The sequence below is a fragment of the Nansenia antarctica genome (assembly GCF_963989245.1).
Source record: "Nansenia antarctica genome assembly, chromosome: 4".
NCBI classification, from domain to species: domain Eukaryota; kingdom Metazoa; phylum Chordata; class Actinopteri; order Argentiniformes; family Microstomatidae; genus Nansenia; species Nansenia antarctica.
In genome coordinates this window covers 47510907-47530879 of record NC_137689.1, presented here as the reverse complement: position 1 = coordinate 47530879, position 19973 = coordinate 47510907, and the positions used below count along the sequence as shown (strand labels likewise).

Here is a 19973-nt window from a genome sequence, read left to right as displayed (position 1 = left end):
GATGTTTAAATGTTGTAGGAGTAGGTTTTAAATGTCTGGATTTCCATCCCTTGTCTTAGTCTCATTGAACTCAAGCTGGTCGGGGGTGAGACTTCTGTGCAGCCTCCTTAGCCCAGTGTGCCTGCAGCGCAGCGACCGCATCATCCACCTTGGAGCTCAGGAACTCTGGAGCCTCCAGCATGTAGAGAAGTTCTTCGTTGTCCATCTCCAGCAGCATCCCTGTGACCTTGGCAGCTAGACTGGGGTGAGTTTCCTTGATAAGTTGGAAGAGATGCTCACCTGGAGGGATGGAGAATCAAACAAATCAGTAACAGTTATTATACAGTATAGCTAATGGGGGATCTAAAGATCGTAAAGTAGACTCACCCAGCAGCTGTTTCCGCTCCTCAGGAGGAGTGGCGGCCAGCATGGAGGCAGTCAGCGAAGCAGGCTGCTGCTGCTGCTGCTGCATGGGGACCTGGGACCAGTGTGCCTGCAGCGCAGCGACCGCTGCATCCACCTTGGAGCTCAGGAACTCTGGAGCCTCCAGCATGTAGAGAAGTTCTTCGTTGTCCATCTCCAGCAGCATCCCTGTGACCTTGACAGCTAGACTGGGGTGAGTTTCCTTGATAAGTTGGAAGAGATGCTCACCTGGAGGGATGGAGAATCAAACAAATCAGTAACAGTTATTATACAGTATAGCTAATGGGGGATCTAAAGATCGTAAAGTAGACTCACCCAGCAGCTGTTTCCGCTCCTCAGGAGGAGTGGCGGCCAGCATGGAGGCAGTCAGCGAAGCAGGCTGCTGCTGCTGCATGGGGACCTGGGACCAGTGTGCCTGCAGCGCAGCGACCGCTGCATCCACCTTGGAGCTCAGGAACTCTGGAGCCTCCAGCATGTAGAGAAGTTCTTCGTTGTCCATCTCCAGCAGCATCCCTGTGACCTTGGCAGCTAGACTGGGGTGAGTTTCCTTGATAAGTTGGAAGAGATGCTCACCTGGAGGGATGGAGAATCAAACAAATCAGTAACAGTTATTATACAGTATAGCTAATGGGGGATCTAAAGATCGTAAAGTAGACTCACCCAGCAGCTGTTTCCGCTCCTCAGGAGGAGTGGCGGCCAGCATGGAGGCAGTCAGCGAAGCAGGCTGCTGCTGCATGGGGACCTGGGACCAGTGTGGCTGCAGCGCAGCGACCGCTGCATCCACCTTGGAGCTCAGGAACTCTGGAGCCTCCAGCATGTAGAGAAGTTCTTCGTTGTCCATCTCCAGCAGCATCCCTGTGACCTTGGCAGCTAGACTGGGGTGAGTTTCCTTGATAAGTTGGAAGAGATGCTCACCTGGAGGGATGGAGAATCAAACAAATCAGTAACAGTTATTATACAGTATAGCTAATGGGGGATCTAAAGATCGTAAAGTAGACTCACCCAGCAGCTGTTTCCACTCCTCAGGAGGAGTGGCGGCCAGCATGGAGGCAGTCAGCGAAGCAGGCTGCTGCTGCTGCTGCATGGGGACCTGGAGATGGGGAGGAGCCATGTGCTGCTGTGGGTAGTGAGGCATGATGTAGGAGGGCATGTTCTGGAAGTACTGAGGTTGCACACTCTGGGTGGCCCAGCCAGGAGGAGGTCTCAGTTGATCCAGCTGGTTGGTGAGGTAGTAGGTAGTACCACCACAGGTCTGGGGCTGTGGAACGGGAGCCATGACGTATCCAGATGGTGGAGCAGGCTGGTAGGGGTCGATGACTAGGTCGGGCATGCTGCAGACACTGTACTCTTCTGTGATAAACGCCTGTTGGTGGGCTTGGCGGTCCTTCCTGCTCCGGGCCAGGGCCACATACAACGGCTTGTTGGCCACGACGCGGCCGTTCATCTCAGTCATGGCCTTGGTGGCGTCCTCGGGGGAGGAGAAGCGCACGAAGCCGAAGCCCTTGCTGCGTTGACCTTCCATCATCACCTTCGCACTGGTGATCGTTCCAAAGGAGGAGAACGCTCGGTGCAGACGCTCATCGTCCCAGCCATCATCCAGGTTCTTCACGTACAGATTGACACCCTGGTAAGCGAAAAAACCTGTTTAGTGAGATGTTTTTCATACCTCAAATACATCAACAATAACTATGTGTAAATAGTATCAACTTCTGTGTTAGTATCAGAGAACTGGAGGCCACAAACCTGGTATCTGGTCATACGCTCATGCTTCATGTGTTCAAACCGGTGCTTCAGCGCGGTCTGGCGCTCTCTTCTCTTCTGGGCACGGCCCACGTAGACCTTTCTCCCGTCGATGTTCTGACCATTCATGTCGTCGACAGCCTTCTGGGCGTCCTCATGCCTTTCGAAGCAAACAAAACCGAAACCCCTCGACTGACCCTTGACATCAGTCATGACCCGGACTCTCAGGGTTGGTCCATATATTTCAAACTTTTCCTTCAGTTTTTGGTCATCCATATCCTTGCCATGGTTTTTTATGTACACATTGGTGAACTCTCTGGCCCTGGCTCCATGTTCAGCCTCTCGTTCTTTGTTAGATTTGAAGTGTCCAATAAACACTGGTTTGTCATTGAACAGCATGCCATTCAGCCTCTTAATGGCTCTCTCAGCAGCCTCCTGGCACTCATATTGCACATAGGCATGGCCTTTAGATTGGCCATTCTCATCACAAACCACCTTACAGGAAAGGACCTTTCCAAATGTAGAAAACGTGTCGTAGAGGGCCTGGCTGTCAATAGATTCCTCCAAGTTCTTGAGGAAAACATTGCCTACCCCACTCTTCCTCAGTGAAGGGTCAAGCTGAAACCACATGATGCGCATAGGTCTTCCTTGGAGGTCATCAAAGTTCATCGTTTCCAGAGCAAGCTCTGCATCAGCGTGCTGTTGAAAGTTGACATAGGCATACCCCAAGGATCGTTGGGTGATCTTGTCCCTGCACACTCGGATGGTAGTTGCACCTGCAGAGCTGAATTTCTCATCCAACATTGTCTCAGTGGTATCCTGGTGGAGATCTCCAACATACAACATACAGGCCATATTTAGTTATGTTAGAAAACTTCTCCTAACCCTAATATTTTAGCTTTGGATATTCTTGATAATAATCAAATGTGTGCTCTATGCAGAGGAATTGCAGGTCATTTAAATGATAACACTGTTGTTTACACTAGAACTGGTTCTAGAACCCCAGTTGTGTGGTCCTCGTTTGTTACATCATCACATTCTCAACTGTGTACCCATAGAAATCCTTGATGTTATATCTACATTTCTATATGCAAATATGTTAACTACTCATTGTTACCTGAAGGGCTGTAGCCAGCAGTGTATGTTGTACAGAGTTTGGGTTTTTCTCCCATGTTGGGGTTCAGGAGACCTTCGCTAGGAGACTTATTTGGTGCACTCTGAACCACATACAGTATGGAGTGAATAGATATTCGGAGGAGAAAAGTATTTTGCACATATATACTATGTATATCAGAAGCACTGTTTTCATCAAAGACCCTAAAGAGGCAATGCATTTCTTATGAAAGATAGATAGATAGTTTATTAGTCACACGACCAAAGCCGGTGGAATTTGTTCTCGCTGCCTGCTCTGCGCTGACTCGGTCAATAATGTGTAGTGAATTAAATGACTAGTTAGTTAGTGAAATCAAACTCATATATCGCAAACATAATGGGCATTTTTATCTTGTGGCCATCCACAATTATATGAATTGATCTAAGAAACATAATGACTGATTGCGTTGATGTCAATATTGACATTTTTTCAGAATAATAATGAGCAACTAGAAACTGTATGTGTATTGCATTATTTATGCTTTTCTGAATAACATTTTCGTATTCAGGTACATCCCTAGTTTCAAATCGTATTGTTTGTTCCCAGATCTATAAACACAGAGATGTTTTGATGTTTGATGACGGCTACAGAATAGCGATCCCTTTTCAATAATGTGTAGTAAATGAAATGACTAGTTAGTGAAATCAAAGTCCTATCTTGCAAACAGAATGGATTTTTTAAATAGTGTATAACAAATGATTGAACGATTGTATACTGTATAATAAATGAGCCCACTGCACTTGAATAAAAGCTCTTACTTAGTTTTCCAAAATGAGATTAATCAAATAGAGGTAAACAAATCTTGCTGATCTCAAATGTTATTGTTTGGCCCAGATCTAGAAGCACAGAGATGTATTGGCCTCTGAAGATAGTTTGAGAATTGATCACAGTCAGCGGTATTTAATGACTTTCCAAAATGTACAATCCAAAATGCAGAGCTATCAAGTCTCTCTCTACAGGACCACACTGTTGATATTCTGATCACTGACACAGTAAAGGACACTCAGACATAGCAGAGTACATTTTGTTCATTTGGTAATGAAATAATTTATTAATACTATAATATTACAAAATATAGCAAAAGCTGTTCTATGTTAAAATATTTTTAAATGTTGTAGGAGTAGGTTTTAAATGTCTGGATTTCCATCCCTTGTCTTAGTCTCATTGAACTCAAGCTGGTTGGGGGTCAGACTTCTGTGCAGCCCTTAGCCCAGTGTGCCTGCAGCGCAGCGACCGCTGCATCCACCTTGGAGCTCAGGAACTCTGGAGCCTCCAGCATGTAGAGAAGTTCTTCGTTGTCCATCTCCAGCAGCATCCCTGTGACCTTGGCAGCTAGACTGGGGTGAGTTTCCTTGATAAGTTGGAAGAGATGCTCACCTGGAGGGATGGAGAATCAAACAAATCAGTAACAGTTATTATACAGTATAGCTAATGGGGAATCTAAAGATCGTAAAGTAGACTCACCCAGCAGCTGTTTCCGCTCCTCAGGAGGAGTGGCGGCCAGCATGGAGGCAGTCAGCGAAGCAGGCTGCTGCTGCTGCTGCATGGGGACCTGGGACCAGTGTGCCTGCAGCGCAGCGACCGCTGCATCCACCTTGGAGCTCAGGAACTCTGGAGCCTCCAGCATGTAGAGAAGTTCTTCGTTGTCCATCTCCAGCAGCATCCCTGTGACCTTGGCAGCTAGACTGGGGTGAGTTTCCTTGATAAGTTGGAAGAGATGCTCACCTGGAGGGATGGAGAATCAAACAAATCAGTAACAGTTATTATACAGTATAGCTAATGGGGGATCTAAAGATCGTAAAGTAGACTCACCCAGCAGCTGTTTCCGCTCCTCAGGAGGAGTGGCGGCCAGCATGGAGGCAGTCAGCGAAGCAGGCTGCTGCTGCTGCATGGGGACCTGGGACCAGTGTGCCTGCAGCGCAGCGACCGCTGCATCCACCTTGGAGCTCAGGAACTCTGGAGCCTCCAGCATGTAGAGAAGTTCTTCGTTGTCCATCTCCAGCAGCATCCCTGTGACCTTGGCAGCTAGACTGGGGTGAGTTTCCTTGATAAGTTGGAAGAGATGCTCACCTGGAGGGATGGAGAATCAAACAAATCAGTAACAGTTATTATACAGTATAGCTAATGGGGGATCTAAAGATCGTAAAGTAGACTCACCCAGCAGCTGTTTCCGCTCCTCAGGAGGAGTGGCGGCCAGCATGGAGGCAGTCAGCGAAGCAGGCTGCTGCTGCTGCTGCATGGGGACCTGGGACCAGTGTGCCTGCAGCGCAGCGACCGCTGCATCCACCTTGGAGCTCAGGAACTCTGGAGCCTCCAGCATGTAGAGAAGTTCTTCGTTGTCCATCTCCAGCAGCATCCCTGTGACCTTGGCAGCTAGACTGGGGTGAGTTTCCTTGATAAGTTGGAAGAGATGCTCACCTGGAGGGATGGAGAATCAAACAAATCAGTAACAGTTATTATACAGTATAGCTAATGGGGGATCTAAAGATCGTAAAGTAGACTCACCCAGCAGCTGTTTCCGCTCCTCAGGAGGAGTGGCGGCCAGCATGGAGGCAGTCAGCGAAGCAGGCTGCTGCTGCTGCTGCTGCATGGGGACCTGGGACCAGTGTGCCTGCAGCGCAGCGACCGCTGCATCCACCTTGGAGCTCAGGAACTCTGGAGCCTCCAGCATGTAGAGAAGTTCTTCGTTGTCCATCTCAAGCAGCATCCCTGTGACCTTGGCAGCTAGACTGGGGTGAGTTTCCTTGATAAGTTGGAAGAGATGCTCACCTGGAGGGATGGAGAATCAAACAAATCAGTAACAGTTATTATACAGTATAGCTAATGGGGGATCTAAAGATCGTAAAGTAGACTCACCCAGCAGCTGTTTCCGCTCCTCAGGAGGAGTGGCGGCCAGCATGGAGGCAGTCAGCGAAGCAGGCTGCTGCTGCTGCTGCATGGGGACCTGGAGCTGGGGAGGAGCCATGTGCTGCTGTGGGTAGTGAGGCATGATGTAGGAGGGCATGTTCTGGAAGTACTGAGGTTGCACACTCTGGGTGGCCCAGCCAGGAGGAGGTCTCAGTTGATCCAGCTGGTTGGTGAGGTAGTAGGTAGTACCACCACAGGTCTGGGGCTGTGGAACGGGAGCCATGACGTATCCAGACGGTGGAGCAGGCTGGTAGGGGTCGATGACTAGGTCGGGCATGCCGCAGACACTGTACTCTTCTGTGATAAACGCCTGTTGGTGTGCTTGGCGGTCCTTCCTGCTCCGGGCCAGGGCCACATACAACGGCTTATTGGCCACGACGCGGCGGTTCATCTCAGTCATGGCCTTGGTGGCGTCCTCGGGGGAGGAGAAGCGCACGAAGCCGAAGCCCTTGCTGCGTTGACCTTCCATCATCACCTTCGCACTGGTGATCGTTCCGAAGGAGGAGAACGCTCGGTGCAGACGCTCATCGTCCCAGCCATCATCCAGGTTCTTCACGTACAGATTGACACCCTGGTAAGCGAAAAAACCTGTTTAGTGAGATGTTTTTCATACCTCAAATACATCAACAATAACTATGTGTAAATAGTATCAACTTCTGTGTTAGTATCAGAGAACTGGAGGCCACAAACCTGGTATCTGGTCATACGCTCATGCTTCATGTGTTCAAACCGGTGCTTCAGCGCGGTCTGGCGCTCTCTTCTCTTCTGGGCACGGCCCACGTAGACCTTTCTCCCGTCGATGTTCTGACCATTCATGTCGTCGACAGCCTTCTGGGCGTCCTCATGCCTTTCGAAGCAAACAAAACCGAAACCCCTGGACTGACCCTTGACATCAGTCATGACCCGGACTCTCAGGGTTGGTCCATATATTTCAAACTTTTCCTTAAGTTTTTGGTCATCCATATCCTTGCCATGGTTATTTATGTACACATTGGTGAACTCTCTGGCCCTGGCTCCATGTTCAGCCTCTCGTTCTTTGTTAGATTTGAAGTGTCCAATAAACACTGGTTTGTCATTGAACAGCATGCCATTCAGCCTCTTAATGGCTCTCTCAGCAGCCTCCTGGCACTCATATTGCACATAGGCATGGCCTTTAGATTGGCCATTCTCATCACAAACCACCTTACAGGAAAGGACCTTTCCAAATGTAGAAAACGTGTCGTAGAGGGCCTGGCTGTCAATAGATTCCTCCAAGTTCTTGAGGAAAACATTGCCTACCCCACTCTTCCTCAGTGAAGGGTCAAGCTGAAACCACATGATGCGCATAGGTCTTCCTTGGAGGTCATCAAAGTTCATCGTTTCCAGAGCAAGCTCTGCATCAGCGTGCTGTTGAAAGTTGACATAGGCATACCCCAAGGATCGTTGGGTGATCTTGTCCCTGCACACTCGGATGGTAGTTGCACCTGCAGAGCTGAATTTCTCATCCAACATTGTCTCAGTGGTATCCTGGTGGAGATCTCCAACATACAACATACAGGCCATATTTAGTTATGTTAGAAAACTTCTCCTAACCCTAATATTTGTGTTAATATTTTAGCTTTGGATATTCTTGAGAATAATCAAATGTGTGCTCTATGCAGAGGAATTGCAAGTCATTTAAATGATAACACAGTTGTTTACACTAGAACTGGTTCTAGAACCCCAGTTGTGGTGGTCCTCGTTTGTTACATCATCACATTCTCAACTGTGAACTGTTTCTATGTAACCATATAAATCCTTGATGTTATATCTGCATTTCTATATGCAAATATGTTAACTACTCATTGTTACCTGAAGGGCTGTAGCCAGCAGTGTATGTTGTACAGAGTTTGGGTTTTTCTCCCATGTTGGGGTTCAGGAGACCTTCGCTAGGAGATGTATTTGGTGCACTCTGAACCACATACAGTATGGAGGGAATAGATATTCGGAGGAGAAAAGTATTTTGCACATATATACTATATATATCAGAAGCACTGTTTTCATCAAAGACCCTAAAGAAGCAATGCATTTCTTATGATAGATAGATAGATAGATAGATAGTTTATTAGTCACACGACCAAAGCCGGTGGAATTTGTTCTCGCTGCCTGCTCTGCGCTGACTCTGTCAATAATGTGTAGTGAATTAAATGACTAGTTAGTGAAATCAAACTCATATATCGCAAACATAATGGGCATTTTTATCTTGTGGCCATCCACAATTATATTAATTGATTTAAGAAACATAATGACTGATTGCGTTGATGTCAATATTGACATTTTTTCTGAATAATAATGAGCAACTAGAAACTGTATGTGTATTGCATTATTTATGCTTTTCTGAATGACATTTTCGTATTCAGGTACATCCCTAGTTTCAAATCGTATTGTTTGTTCCCAGATCTATAAACACAGAGATGTTTTGATGTTTGATGACGGCTACAGAATAGCGATCCCTTTTCAATAATGTGTAGTTAATGAAACGACTAGTTAGTGAAATCAAAGTCCTATGTTGCAAACAGAATGGATTTTTTAATAGTGTATAACAAATGATTGAACGATTGTATACTGTATAATAAATGAACCCACTGCACTTGAATAAAAGCTCTTACTTAGTTTTCCAAAATGAGATTAATCAAATAGAGGTAAACAAATCTTGCTGATCTCAAATGTTATTGTTTGGCCCAGATCTAGAAGCACAGAGATGTATTGGCCTCTGAAGATAGTTTGAGAATTGATCACAGTCAGCGGTATTTAATGACTTTCCAAAATGTACAATCCAAAATGCAGAGCTATCAAGTCTCTCTCTACAGGACCACACTGTTGATATTCTGATCACTGACACAGTAAAGGACACTCAGACATAGCAGAGTACATTTTGTTCATTTGGTAATGAAATAATTTATTAATACTGTAATATTAAAAAATATAGCAAAAGCTGTTCTATGTTAAAATATTTTTAAATGTTGTAGGAGTAGGTTTTAAATGTCTGGATTTCCATCCCTTGTCTTAGTCTCATTGAACTCAAGCTGGTTGGGGGTCAGACTTCTGTGCAGCCCTTAGCCCAGTGTGCCTGCAGCGCAGCGACCGCTGCATCCACCTTGGAGCTCAGGAACTCTGGAGCCTCCAGCATGTAGAGAAGTTCTTCGTTGTCCATCTCCAGCTGCATCCCTGTGACCTTGGCAGCTAGACTGGGGTGAGTTTCCTTGATAAGTTGGAAGAGATGCTCACCTGGAGGGATGGAGAATCAAACAAATCAGTAACAGTTATTATACAGTATAGCTAATGGGGGATCTAAAGATCGTAAAGTAGACTCACCCAGCAGCTGTTTCCGCTCCTCAGGAGGAGTGGCGGCCAGCATGGAGGCAGTCAGCGAAGCCTGGGACCTGGAGCTGGGGAGGAGCCATGTGCTGCTGTGGGTATTGAGGCATGATGTAGGAGGGCATGTTCTGGAAGTACTGAGGTTGCACACTCTGGGTGGCCCAGCCAGGAGGAGGTCTCAGTTGATCCAGCTGGTTGGTGAGGTAGTAGGTAGTACCACCACAGGTCTGGGGCTGTGGAATGGGAGCCATGACGTATCCAGACGGTGGAGCAGGCTGGTAGGGGTCGATGACTAGGTCGGGCATGCCGCAGACACTGTACTCTTCTGTGATAAACGCCTGTTGGTGTGCTTGGCGGTCCTTCCTGCTCCGGGCCATGGCCACATACAACGGCTTGTTGGCCACGACGCGGCGGTTCATCTCAGTCATGGCCTTGGTGGCGTCCTCGGGGGAGGAGAAGCGCACGAAGCCGAAGCCCTTGCTGCGTTGACCTTCCATCATCACCTTCGCACTGGTGATCGTTCCGAAGGAGGAGAACGCTCGGTGCAGACGCTCATCGTCCCAGCCATCATCCAGGTTCTTCACGTACAGATTGACACCCTGGTAAGCGAAAAAACCTGTTTAGTGAGATGTTTTTCATACCTCAAATACATCAACAATAACTATGTGTAAATAGTATCAACTTCTGTGTTAGTATCAGAGAACTGGAGGCCACAAACCTGGTATCTGGTCATACGCTCATGCTTCATGTGTTCAAACCGGTGCTTCAGCGCGGTCTGGCGCTCTCTTCTCTTCTGGGCACGGCCCACATAGACCTTTCTCCCGTCGATGTTCTGACCATTCATGTCGTCGACAGCCTTCTGGGCGTCCTCATGCCTTTCGAAGCAAACAAAACCGAAACCCCTGGACTGACCCTTGACATCAGTCATGACCTGGACTCTCAGGGTTGGTCCATATATTTCAAACTTTTCCTTCAGTTTTTGGTCATCCATATCCTTGCCATGGTTTTTTATGTACACATTGGTGAACTCTCTGGCCCTGGCTCCATGTTCAGCCTCTCGTTCTTTGTTAGATTTGAAGTGTCCAATAAACACTGGTTTGTCATTGAACAGCATGCCATTCAGCCTCTTAATGGCTCTCTCAGCAGCCTCCTGGCACTCATATTGCACATAGGCATGGCCTTTAGATTGGCCATTCTCATCACAAACCACCTTACAGGAAAGGACCTTTCCAAATGTAGAAAACGTGTTGTAGAGGGCCTGGCTGTCAATAGATTCCTTACAAGTTCTTGAGGAAAACATTGCCTACCCCACTCTTCCTCAGTGAAGGGTCAAGCTGAAACCACATGATGCGCATAGGTCTTCCTTGGAGGTCATCAAAGTTCATCGTTTCCAGAGCAAGCTCTGCATCAGCGTGCTGTTGAAAGTTGACATAGGCATACCCCAAGGATCGTTGGGTGATCTTGTCCCTGCACACTCGGATGGTAGTTGCACCTGCAGAGCTGAATTTCTCATCCAACATTGTCTCAGTGGTATCCTGGTGGAGATCTCCAACATACAACATACAGGCCATATTTAGTTATGTTAGAAAACTTCTCCTAACCCTAATATTTGTGTTAATATTTTAGCTTTGGATATTCTTGATAATAATCAAATGTGTGCTCTATGCAGAGGAATTGTAGGTCATTTAAATGATAACACAGTTGTTTACACTAGAACTGGTTCTAGAACCCCAGTTGTGGTGGTCCTCGTTTGTTACATCATCACATTCTCAACTGTGAACTGTTTCTATGTAACCATATAAATCCTTGATGTTATATCTGCATTTCTATATGCAAATATGTTAACTACTCATTGTTACCTGAAGGGCTGTAGCCAGCAGTGTATGTTGTACAGAGTTTGGGTTTTTCTCCCATGTTGGGGTTCAGGAGACCTTCGCTAGGAGATGTATTTGGTGCACTCTGATCCACATACAGTATGGAGGGAATAGATATTCGGAGGAGAAAAGTATTTTGCACATATATACTATATATATATCAGAAGCACTGTTTTCATCAAAGACCCTAAAGAAGCAATGCATTTCTTATGATAGATAGATAGATAGATAGATAGATAGATAGTTTATTAGTCACACGACCAAAGCCGGTGGAATTTGTTCTCGCTGCCTGCTCTGCGCTGACTCTGTCAATAATGTGTAGTGAATTAAATGACTAGTTAGTGAAATCAAACTCATATATCGCAAACATAATGGGCATTTTTATCTTGTGGCCATCCACAATTATATGAATTGATTTAAGAAACATAATGACTGATTGCGTTGATGTCAATATTGAAATTTTTTCAGAATAATAATGAGCAACTAGAAACTGTATGTGTATTGCATTATTTATGCTTTTCTGAATGCCATTTTCGTATTCAGGTACATCCCTAGTTTCAAATCGTATTGTTTGTTCCCAGATCTATAAACACAGAGATGTTTTGATGTTTGATGACGGCTACAGAATAGCGATCCCTTTTCAATAATGTGTAGTAAATGAAACGACTAGTTAGTGAAATCAAAGTCCTATGTTGCAAACAGAATGGATTTTTAAATAGTGTATAACAAATGATTGAACGATTGTATACTGTATAATAAATGAACCCACTGCACTTGAATAAAAGCTCTTACTTAGTTTTCCAAAATGAGATTAATCAAATAGAGGTAAACAAATCTTGCTGATCTCAAATGTTATTGTTTGGCCCAGATCTAGAAGCACAGAGATGTATTGGCCTCTGAAGATAGTTTGAGAATTGATCACAGTCAGCGGTATTTAATGACTTTCCAAAATGTACAATCCAAAATGCAGAGCTATCAAGTCTCTCTCTACAGGACCACACTGTTGATATTCTGATCACTGACACAGTAAAGGACACTCAGACATAGCAGAGTACATTTTGTTCATTTGGTAATGAAATAATTTATTAATACTGTAATATTTAAAAATATAGCAAAAGCTGTTCTATGTTAAAATATGTTTAAATGTTGTAGGAGTAGGTTTTAAATGTCTGGATTTCCATCCCTTGTCTTAGTCTCATTGAACTCAAGCTGGTTGGGGGACAGACTTCTGTGCAGCCCTTAGCCCAGTGTGCCTGCAGCGCAGCGACCGCTGCATCCACCTTGGAGCTCAGGAACTCTGGAGCCTCCAGCATGTAGAGAAGTTCTTCGTTGTCCATCTCCAGCAGCATCCCTGTGACCTTGGCAGCTAGACTGGGGTGAGTTTCCTTGATAAGTTGGAAGAGATGCTCACCTGGAGGGATGGAGAATCAAACAAATCAGTAACAGTTATTATACAGTATAGCTAATGGGGGATCTAAAGATCGTAAAGTAGACTCACCCAGCAGCTGTTTCTGCTCCTCAGGAGGAGTGGCGGCCAGCATGGAGGCAGTCAGCGAAGCAGGCTGCTGCTGCTGCTGCATGGGGACCTGGGACCAGTGTGCCTGCAGCGCAGCGACCGCTGCATCCACCTTGGAGCTCAGGAACTCTGGAGCCTCCAGCATGTAGAGAAGTTCTTCGTTGTCCATCTCCAGCAGCATCCCTGTGACCTTGGCAGCTAGACTGGGTGAGTTTCCTTGATAAGTTGGAAGAGATGCTCACCTGGACGGATGGAGAATCAAACAAATCAGTAACAGTTATTATACAGTATAGCTAATGGGGGATCTAAAGATCGTAAAGTAGACTCACCCAGCAGCTGTTTCCGCTCCTCAGGAGGAGTGGCGGCCAGCATGGAGGCAGTCAGCGAAGCAGGCTGCTGCTGCTGCATGGGGACCTGGGACCAGTGTGCCTGCAGCGCAGCGACCGCTGGATCCACCTTGGAGCTCAGGAACTCTGGAGCCTCCAGCATGTAGAGAAGTTCTTCGTTGTCCATCTCCAGCAGCATCCCTGTGACCTTGGCAGCTAGACTGGGGTGAGTTTCCTTGATAAGTTGGAAGAGATGCTCACCTGGAGGGATGGAGAATCAAACAAATCAGTAACAGTTATTATACAGTATAGCTAATGGGGGATCTAAAGATCGTAAAGTAGACTCACCCAGCAGCTGTTTCCGCTCCTCAGGAGGAGTGGCGGCCAGCATGGAGGCAGTCAGCGAAGCAGGCTGCTACTGCTGCTGCTGCATGGGGACCTGGGACCAGTGTGCCTGCAGCGCAGCGACCGCTGCATCCACCTTGGAGCTCAGGAACTCTGGAGCCTCCAGCATGTAGAGAAGTTCTTCGTTGTCCATCTCCAGCAGCATCCCTGTGACCTTGGCAGCTAGACTGGGGTGAGTTTCCTTGATAAGTTGGAAGAGATGCTCACCTGGAGGGATGGAGAATCAAACAAATCAGTAACAGTTATTATACAGTATAGCTAATGGGGGATCTAAAGATCGTAAAGTAGACTCACCCAGCAGCTGTTTCCACTCCTCAGGAGGAGTGGCGGCCAGCATGGAGGCAGTCAGCGAAGCAGGCTGCTGCTGCTGCTGCATGGGGACCTGGGACCAGTGTGCCTGCAGCGCAGCGACCGCTGCATCCACCTTGGAGCTCAGGAACTCTGGAGCCTCCAGCATGTAGAGAAGTTCTTCGTTGTCCATCTCCAGCAGCATCCCTGTGACCTTGGCAGCTAGACTGGGGTGAGTTTCCTTGATAAGTTGGAAGAGATGCTCACCTGGAGGGATGGAGAATCAAACAAATCAGTAACAGTTATTATACAGTATAGCTAATGGGGGATCTAAAGATCGTAAAGTAGACTCACCCAGCAGCTGTTTCCGCTCCTCAGGAGGAGTGGCGGCCAGCATGGAGGCAGTCAGCGAAGCAGGCTGCTGCTGCTGCATGGGGACCTGGGACCAGTGTGCCTGCAGCGCAGCGACCGCTGCATCCACCTTGGAGCTCAGGAACTCTGGAGCCTCCAGCATGTAGAGAAGTTCTTCGTTGTCCATCTCCAGCAGCATCCCTGTGACCTTGGCAGCTAGACTGGGGTGAGTTTCCTTGATAAGTTGGAAGAGATGCTCACCTGGAGGGATGGAGAATCAAACAAATCAGTAACAGTTATTATACAGTATAGCTAATGGGGGATCTAAAGATCGTAAAGTAGACTCACCCAGCAGCTGTTTCCGCTCCTCAGGAGGAGTGGCGGCCAGCATGGAGGCAGTCAGCGAAGCAGGCTGCTGCTGCTGCATGGGGACCTGGGACCAGTGTGCCTGCAGCGCAGCGACCGCTGCATCCACCTTGGAGCTCAGGAACTCTGGAGCCTCCAGCATGTAGAGAAGTTCTTCGTTGTCCATCTCCAGCAGCATCCCTGTGACCTTGGCAGCTTGACTGGGGTGAGTTTTCTTGATAAGTTGGAAGAGATGCTCACCTGGAGGGATGGAGAATCAAACAAATCAGTAACAGTTATTATACAGTATAGCTAATGGGGGATCTAAAGATCGTAAAGTAGACTCACCCAGCAACTGTTTCCGCTCCTCAGGAGTGGCGGCCAGCATGGAGGCAGTCAGCGAAGCAGGCTGCTGCTGCTGCATGGGGAACTGGAGCTGGGGAGGAGCCATGTGCTGCTGTGGGTAGTGAGGCATGATGTAGGAGGGCATGTTCTGGAAGTACTGAGGTTGCACACTCTGGGTGGCCCAGCCAGGAGGAGGTCTCAGTTGATCCAGCTGGTTGGTGAGGTAGTAGGTAGTACCACCACAGGTCTGGGGCTGTGGAACGGGAGCCATGACGTATCCAGACGGTGGAGCAGGCTGGTAGGGGTCGATGACTAGGTCGGGCATGCCGCAGACACTGTACTCTTCTGTGATAAACGCCTGTTGGTGTGCTTGCCGGTCCTTCCTGCTCCGGGCCAGGGCCACATACAACGGCTTGTTGGCCACGACGCGGCCGTTCATCTCAGTCATGGCCTTGGTGGCGTCCTCGGGGGAGGAGAAGCGCACGAAGCCGAAGCCCTTGCTGCGTTGACCTTCCATCATCACCTTCGCACTGGTGATCGTTCCGAAGGAGGAGAACGCTCGGTGCAGACGCTCATCGTCCCAGCCATCATCCAGGTTCTTCACGTACAGATTGACACCCTGGTAAGCGAAAAAACCTGTTTAGTGAGATGTTTTTCATACCTCAAATACATCAACAATAACTATGTGTAAATAGTATCAACTTCTGTGTTAGTATCAGAGAACTGGAGGCCACAAACCTGGTATCTGGTCATACGCTCATGCTTCATGTGTTCAAACCGGTGCTTCAGCGCGGTCTGGCGCTCTCTTCTCTTCTGGGCACGGCCCACGTAGACCTTTCTCCCGTCGATGTTCTGACCATTCATGTCGTCGACAGCCTTCTGGGCGTCCTCATGCCTTTCGAAGCAAACAAAACCGAAACCCCTGGACTGACCCTTGACATCAGTCATGACCCGGACTCTCTGGGTTGGTCCATGTATTTCAAACGTTTCCTTCAGTTTTTGGTCATCCATATCCTTGCCATGGTTTTTTATGTACACATTGGTGAACTCTCTGGCCCTGGCTCCATGTTCAGCCTCTCGTTCTTTGTTAGATTTGAAGTGTCCAATAAACACTGGTTTGTCATTGAACAGCATGCCATTCAGCCTCTTAATGGCTCTCTCAGCAGCCTCCTGGCACTCATATTGCACATTGGCATGGCCTTTAGATTGGCCATTCTCATCACAAACCACCTTACAAGAAAGGACCTTTCCAAATGTAGAAAACGTGTCGTAGAGGGCCTGGCTGTCAATAGATTCCTCCAAGTTCTTGAGGAAAACATTGCCTACCCCACTCTTCCTCAGTGAAGGGTCAAGCTGAAACCACATGATGCGCATAGGTCTTCCTTGGAGGTCATCAAAGTTAATCGTTTCCAGAGCAAGCTCTGCATCAGCGTGCTGTTGAAAGTTGACATAGGCATACCCCAAGGATCGTTGGGTGATCTTGTCCCTGCACACTCGGATGGTAGTTGCACCTGCGGAGCTGAATTTCTCATCCAACATTGTCTCAGTGGTATCCTGGTGGAGATCTCCAACATACAACATACAGGCCATATTTAGTTATGTTAGAAAACTTCTCCTAACCCTAATATTTGTGTTAATATTTTAGCTTTGGATATTCTTGATAATAATCAAATGTGTGCTCTATGCAGAGGAATTGCAGGTCATTTAAATGATAACACTGTTGTTTACACTAGAACTGGTTCTAGAACCCCAGTTGTGGTGGTCCTCGTTTGTTACATCATCACATTCTCAACTGTGAACTGTTTCTATGTAACCATAGAAATCCTTGATGTTATATCTACATTTCTATATGCAAATATGTTAACTACTCATTGTTACCTGAAGGGCTGTAGCCAGCAGTGTATGTTGTACAGAGTTTGGGTTTTTCTCCCATGTTGGGGTTCAGGAGACCTTCGCTAGGAGACTTATTTGGTGCACTCTGAACCACATACAGTATGGAGGGAATAGATATTCGGAGGAGAAAAGTATTTTGCACATATATACTATATATATCAGAAGCACTGTTTTCATCAAAGACCCTAAAGAAGCAATGCATTTCTTATGATAGATAGATAGATATGTAGCCCAGCTACTAAAGTGAGCTATGAGCATTTCAATAAATAAGTCCATTTAATAAATAAGCATCATTTCATGGTTATGTACACGGTTATTAACATTGTTATACGTTTATAATGTGTACTTGTTTACAAGCTCTAATGTGAGTTCGCTCATTGGTTATATGTCATTCATTCATTTCTTTATTTCATTGGTCCATCGGGAAGAGCTAGCCAACTGTAATGTATGCTGAGAGAGAGGGGGCGGGACTTTGTACTAATAGCGTTAGGTTGCACTAAGTAACGTGTCAGAATGTTTGAGGACATCGTCGAGGAAGTAAGTCTTGTGTATGCTGTGTGTATTAACAATTCGGGAATCAACGAACAGTTATTCTTTTGGATGTTGGTGCACATTGAAGCTACCAGAGGTAAATACATATGTCTGGTGTTTGTTTATAAGCTACATCTACTCGTTGTAGTATGTTATATTTGACTGTAGAGCTAATCGCGGCTAGCGGTTAGCTTAGCATAATTACGTTAACATGTTGTTAGCCTTTGCTGAGTGATAAATTGTTTCTAGTGTAGTATATTTCTACTTAAACACACACACATGCATGGATTGTATATGATATGGGCCTGTCTGTGGGGGAGTGTTGTGGAATGGCTCTTGTGGTCTGTGACCTGCCCCCTGACTTAAGGCCAGGTGACATCATATTGGGCTCTCCCCTTTTCACCCCTTGACCATCTCTAGTGAAGGTGATAGGCCGTGGTCTGGGGTAGATATTTGCATATGACATAAAAAGGAGAGCACAGGGGCAAATCTCACGCTCTTCTCTCCCACCTCTTGACCAAGCAGCTCTCTCTCTCTCTCTCTACCAGGCCGCTCCTCTCTGGCCCTCTCTCTCTCTCTCTCTACCAGGCCGCTCCTCTCTGGCCCTCTCTCTCTCTCTCTACCAGGCCGCTCCTCTCTGGCCCCCTCTCTCTCTCTGTGCCTGACCAAGCAGCTCCTCTCTGTCCCCCTCCCGCTCTCTCTCCTCTCTCTCTCTCTCTCTCTGCCAGACCAGCGTCCAGCTTTGATGTCTGTATACTTTTGTATTTTGAATAAATGGTCTTAACCTGCTCAATAACTATTCTTCATTTTAGTAGCCAACAGGTTAGAAAGACACAACACTAGCTATATCAAAACGAAATAGCTATTGGATTTTGTAGCTCAGTGTATTCTGTTAATTCAGAATTGGAAGTCGAGAGACCAAGCAAAAGGAGAGCTCTCCGCTGGACTAACACGGAGACCGTTTCCAATCGCCTGGGGTAACTCGAGACCGTCCATTGAATCTTCGCGTCAGTGTACTTCAATCATTCTCCTGCGCTCGTGGGAGAGCGCTGGACCCCATCCCCCCTCATCTCTCTGCCTCTTTTTACACCATCTTTCAAACCCCTCGTTTACCTACGAGTTCCCCACGAGGTTACGTGAGTACTGAACCACGCACAAGCTTTTGTTTTGGGCTCGTGTGGACGAGTGAAGTGGCCATAACAGTTTCAAGGCCCCCCGCTCACAAGCAACGTCAGCTGCAACGGTAACACTGGTTAATTGTCAGAATATGGTGGGCTGTGGTGCTTTTGTGGAAGAAAGTGACTGCATGTCTGATCTTACCCAGGAGGCGGGACACCGGGGTTATTGCCACTGCCTTCTTGGCGGCGAGATTTACGACTTGCGCAAAGCAGCCGATCTGTGGCCCCAGTCCACCAGCTTCATGGATCGCATTTACGATATTTGCTGCGTTGTCTGTTGTAACGGGAATTGTTATGTTTCGCCTCTCCAATTTCCACTCAGTCACTGCATTTGTTAGTTCCTCTGCCAGGTGCGCGCTGGTATGGCTTTCGTTTAGTGGACGAGTTTGCAGTACTGCGCTCTTCATCTCCCAATCCGGTGACATGTAGTGGACCGTGACAGTGAGGTAACTCTCCGTTGCCCGGGAGGTCCAACCATCCGTAGTCAGTGCAAAGCTCTGTGTTTTTGCCAAATCGTCTTCAATGCCTCTGCGCGTTGTTTGGTAAATACCGGGGATTATTTTGGTGCTGAATGATGTACGGGAGGGGACACTGTAACGGGGCTCGAGAGTTTTTATCAGATTTCGAAAACCCAAATCTCCAACCACCGAAAAGGGCTGCAAATCCTTTGCAATGAACATCCCCACTGCATTGGTTATTTTTTTGTGTTTCTCTGAAGTGGTAGTGTACCAGTGGAGGCTGGTGACTTCCAGAATTGAGGAGGCCAATTTTTTTCCGCTTGCTCGCTTCACTCGCGATGGAATGTTCCCTGTTCTTCTTATCTGTCTTTGTGCTGGACAAAGGCACACAAGTTCTGATTGATGGAATTCATTGTGCAGAGCTTAACCTATGTGCCTGCCTGAAGAAATGACATTGCTGTAAGTCTATGAGCCTGCCTGATAATTAAGTTGAGAAATGACATTTGGATGTAATATAAATGCCCAGTGAACATGTGTAAAAGGCAGGAATTTGATAATTATGTGGTTAAAAAACAATTTAGTTTAGCCTACATTTTTCATTCTTCTTCTTCTACAGCTTCAACATGTAATCATCAATTTAATCAAGTTTAGCATATAAAAAAGATAAGTAACAGTTTCTTTATCAAATGTAGTTTTATTCAATATATTTAATATAAATAAATAAAAATGTTTAATGTTGTGAGGACAGTACTGGTTCCAGCTGGCTTCATCTGCTGAGAAACACAGACATGCAATGAGTGGTATTACTACTGAGAACTAGTGGTGTAACACTGGTAGAGACATCTGATTAGTTCAACTCACCACTGGTTTAGCTGAGGGGCGGCATACTCTCTCCAGGACTCCATTTGATATGGAAGAATATTAC

The 19973-nt window shown here is 46.7% G+C and overlaps 3 protein-coding genes across 3 annotated transcripts; all 3 read right to left on the bottom strand.

Annotated features, from left to right (window-relative positions):
* Window positions 1-2088: 2088 nt before the first annotated feature.
* LOC308156025 (polyadenylate-binding protein 1A-like) lies at window positions 2089-2946 on the bottom strand (the record flags this gene model as incomplete). The annotated part of the gene is made up of 1 exon (XM_080529387.1): window positions 2089-2946. The coding sequence occupies one exon, from the start codon at window positions 2944-2946 to the stop codon at window positions 2089-2091; it is 858 nt and encodes a 285-aa protein (XP_080385513.1).
* A 1302-nt stretch (window positions 2947-4248) lies between these two features.
* Window positions 4249-7693, bottom strand: LOC308156024 (polyadenylate-binding protein 1A-like; the record flags this gene model as incomplete). The annotated part of the gene is made up of 3 exons (XM_080529386.1): window positions 4249-4272; window positions 6258-6773; window positions 6893-7693. 3 exons carry the CDS (start codon window positions 7691-7693, stop codon window positions 4249-4251), a joined length of 1341 nt encoding a protein of 446 aa, XP_080385512.1.
* A 7976-nt stretch (window positions 7694-15669) lies between these two features.
* Window positions 15670-16527, bottom strand: LOC308156023 (polyadenylate-binding protein 1A-like; the record flags this gene model as incomplete). Its single annotated transcript, XM_080529385.1, has 1 exon — window positions 15670-16527. The coding sequence occupies one exon, from the start codon at window positions 16525-16527 to the stop codon at window positions 15670-15672; it is 858 nt and encodes a 285-aa protein (XP_080385511.1).
* Between the last annotated feature and the right edge of the window lie 3446 nt (window positions 16528-19973).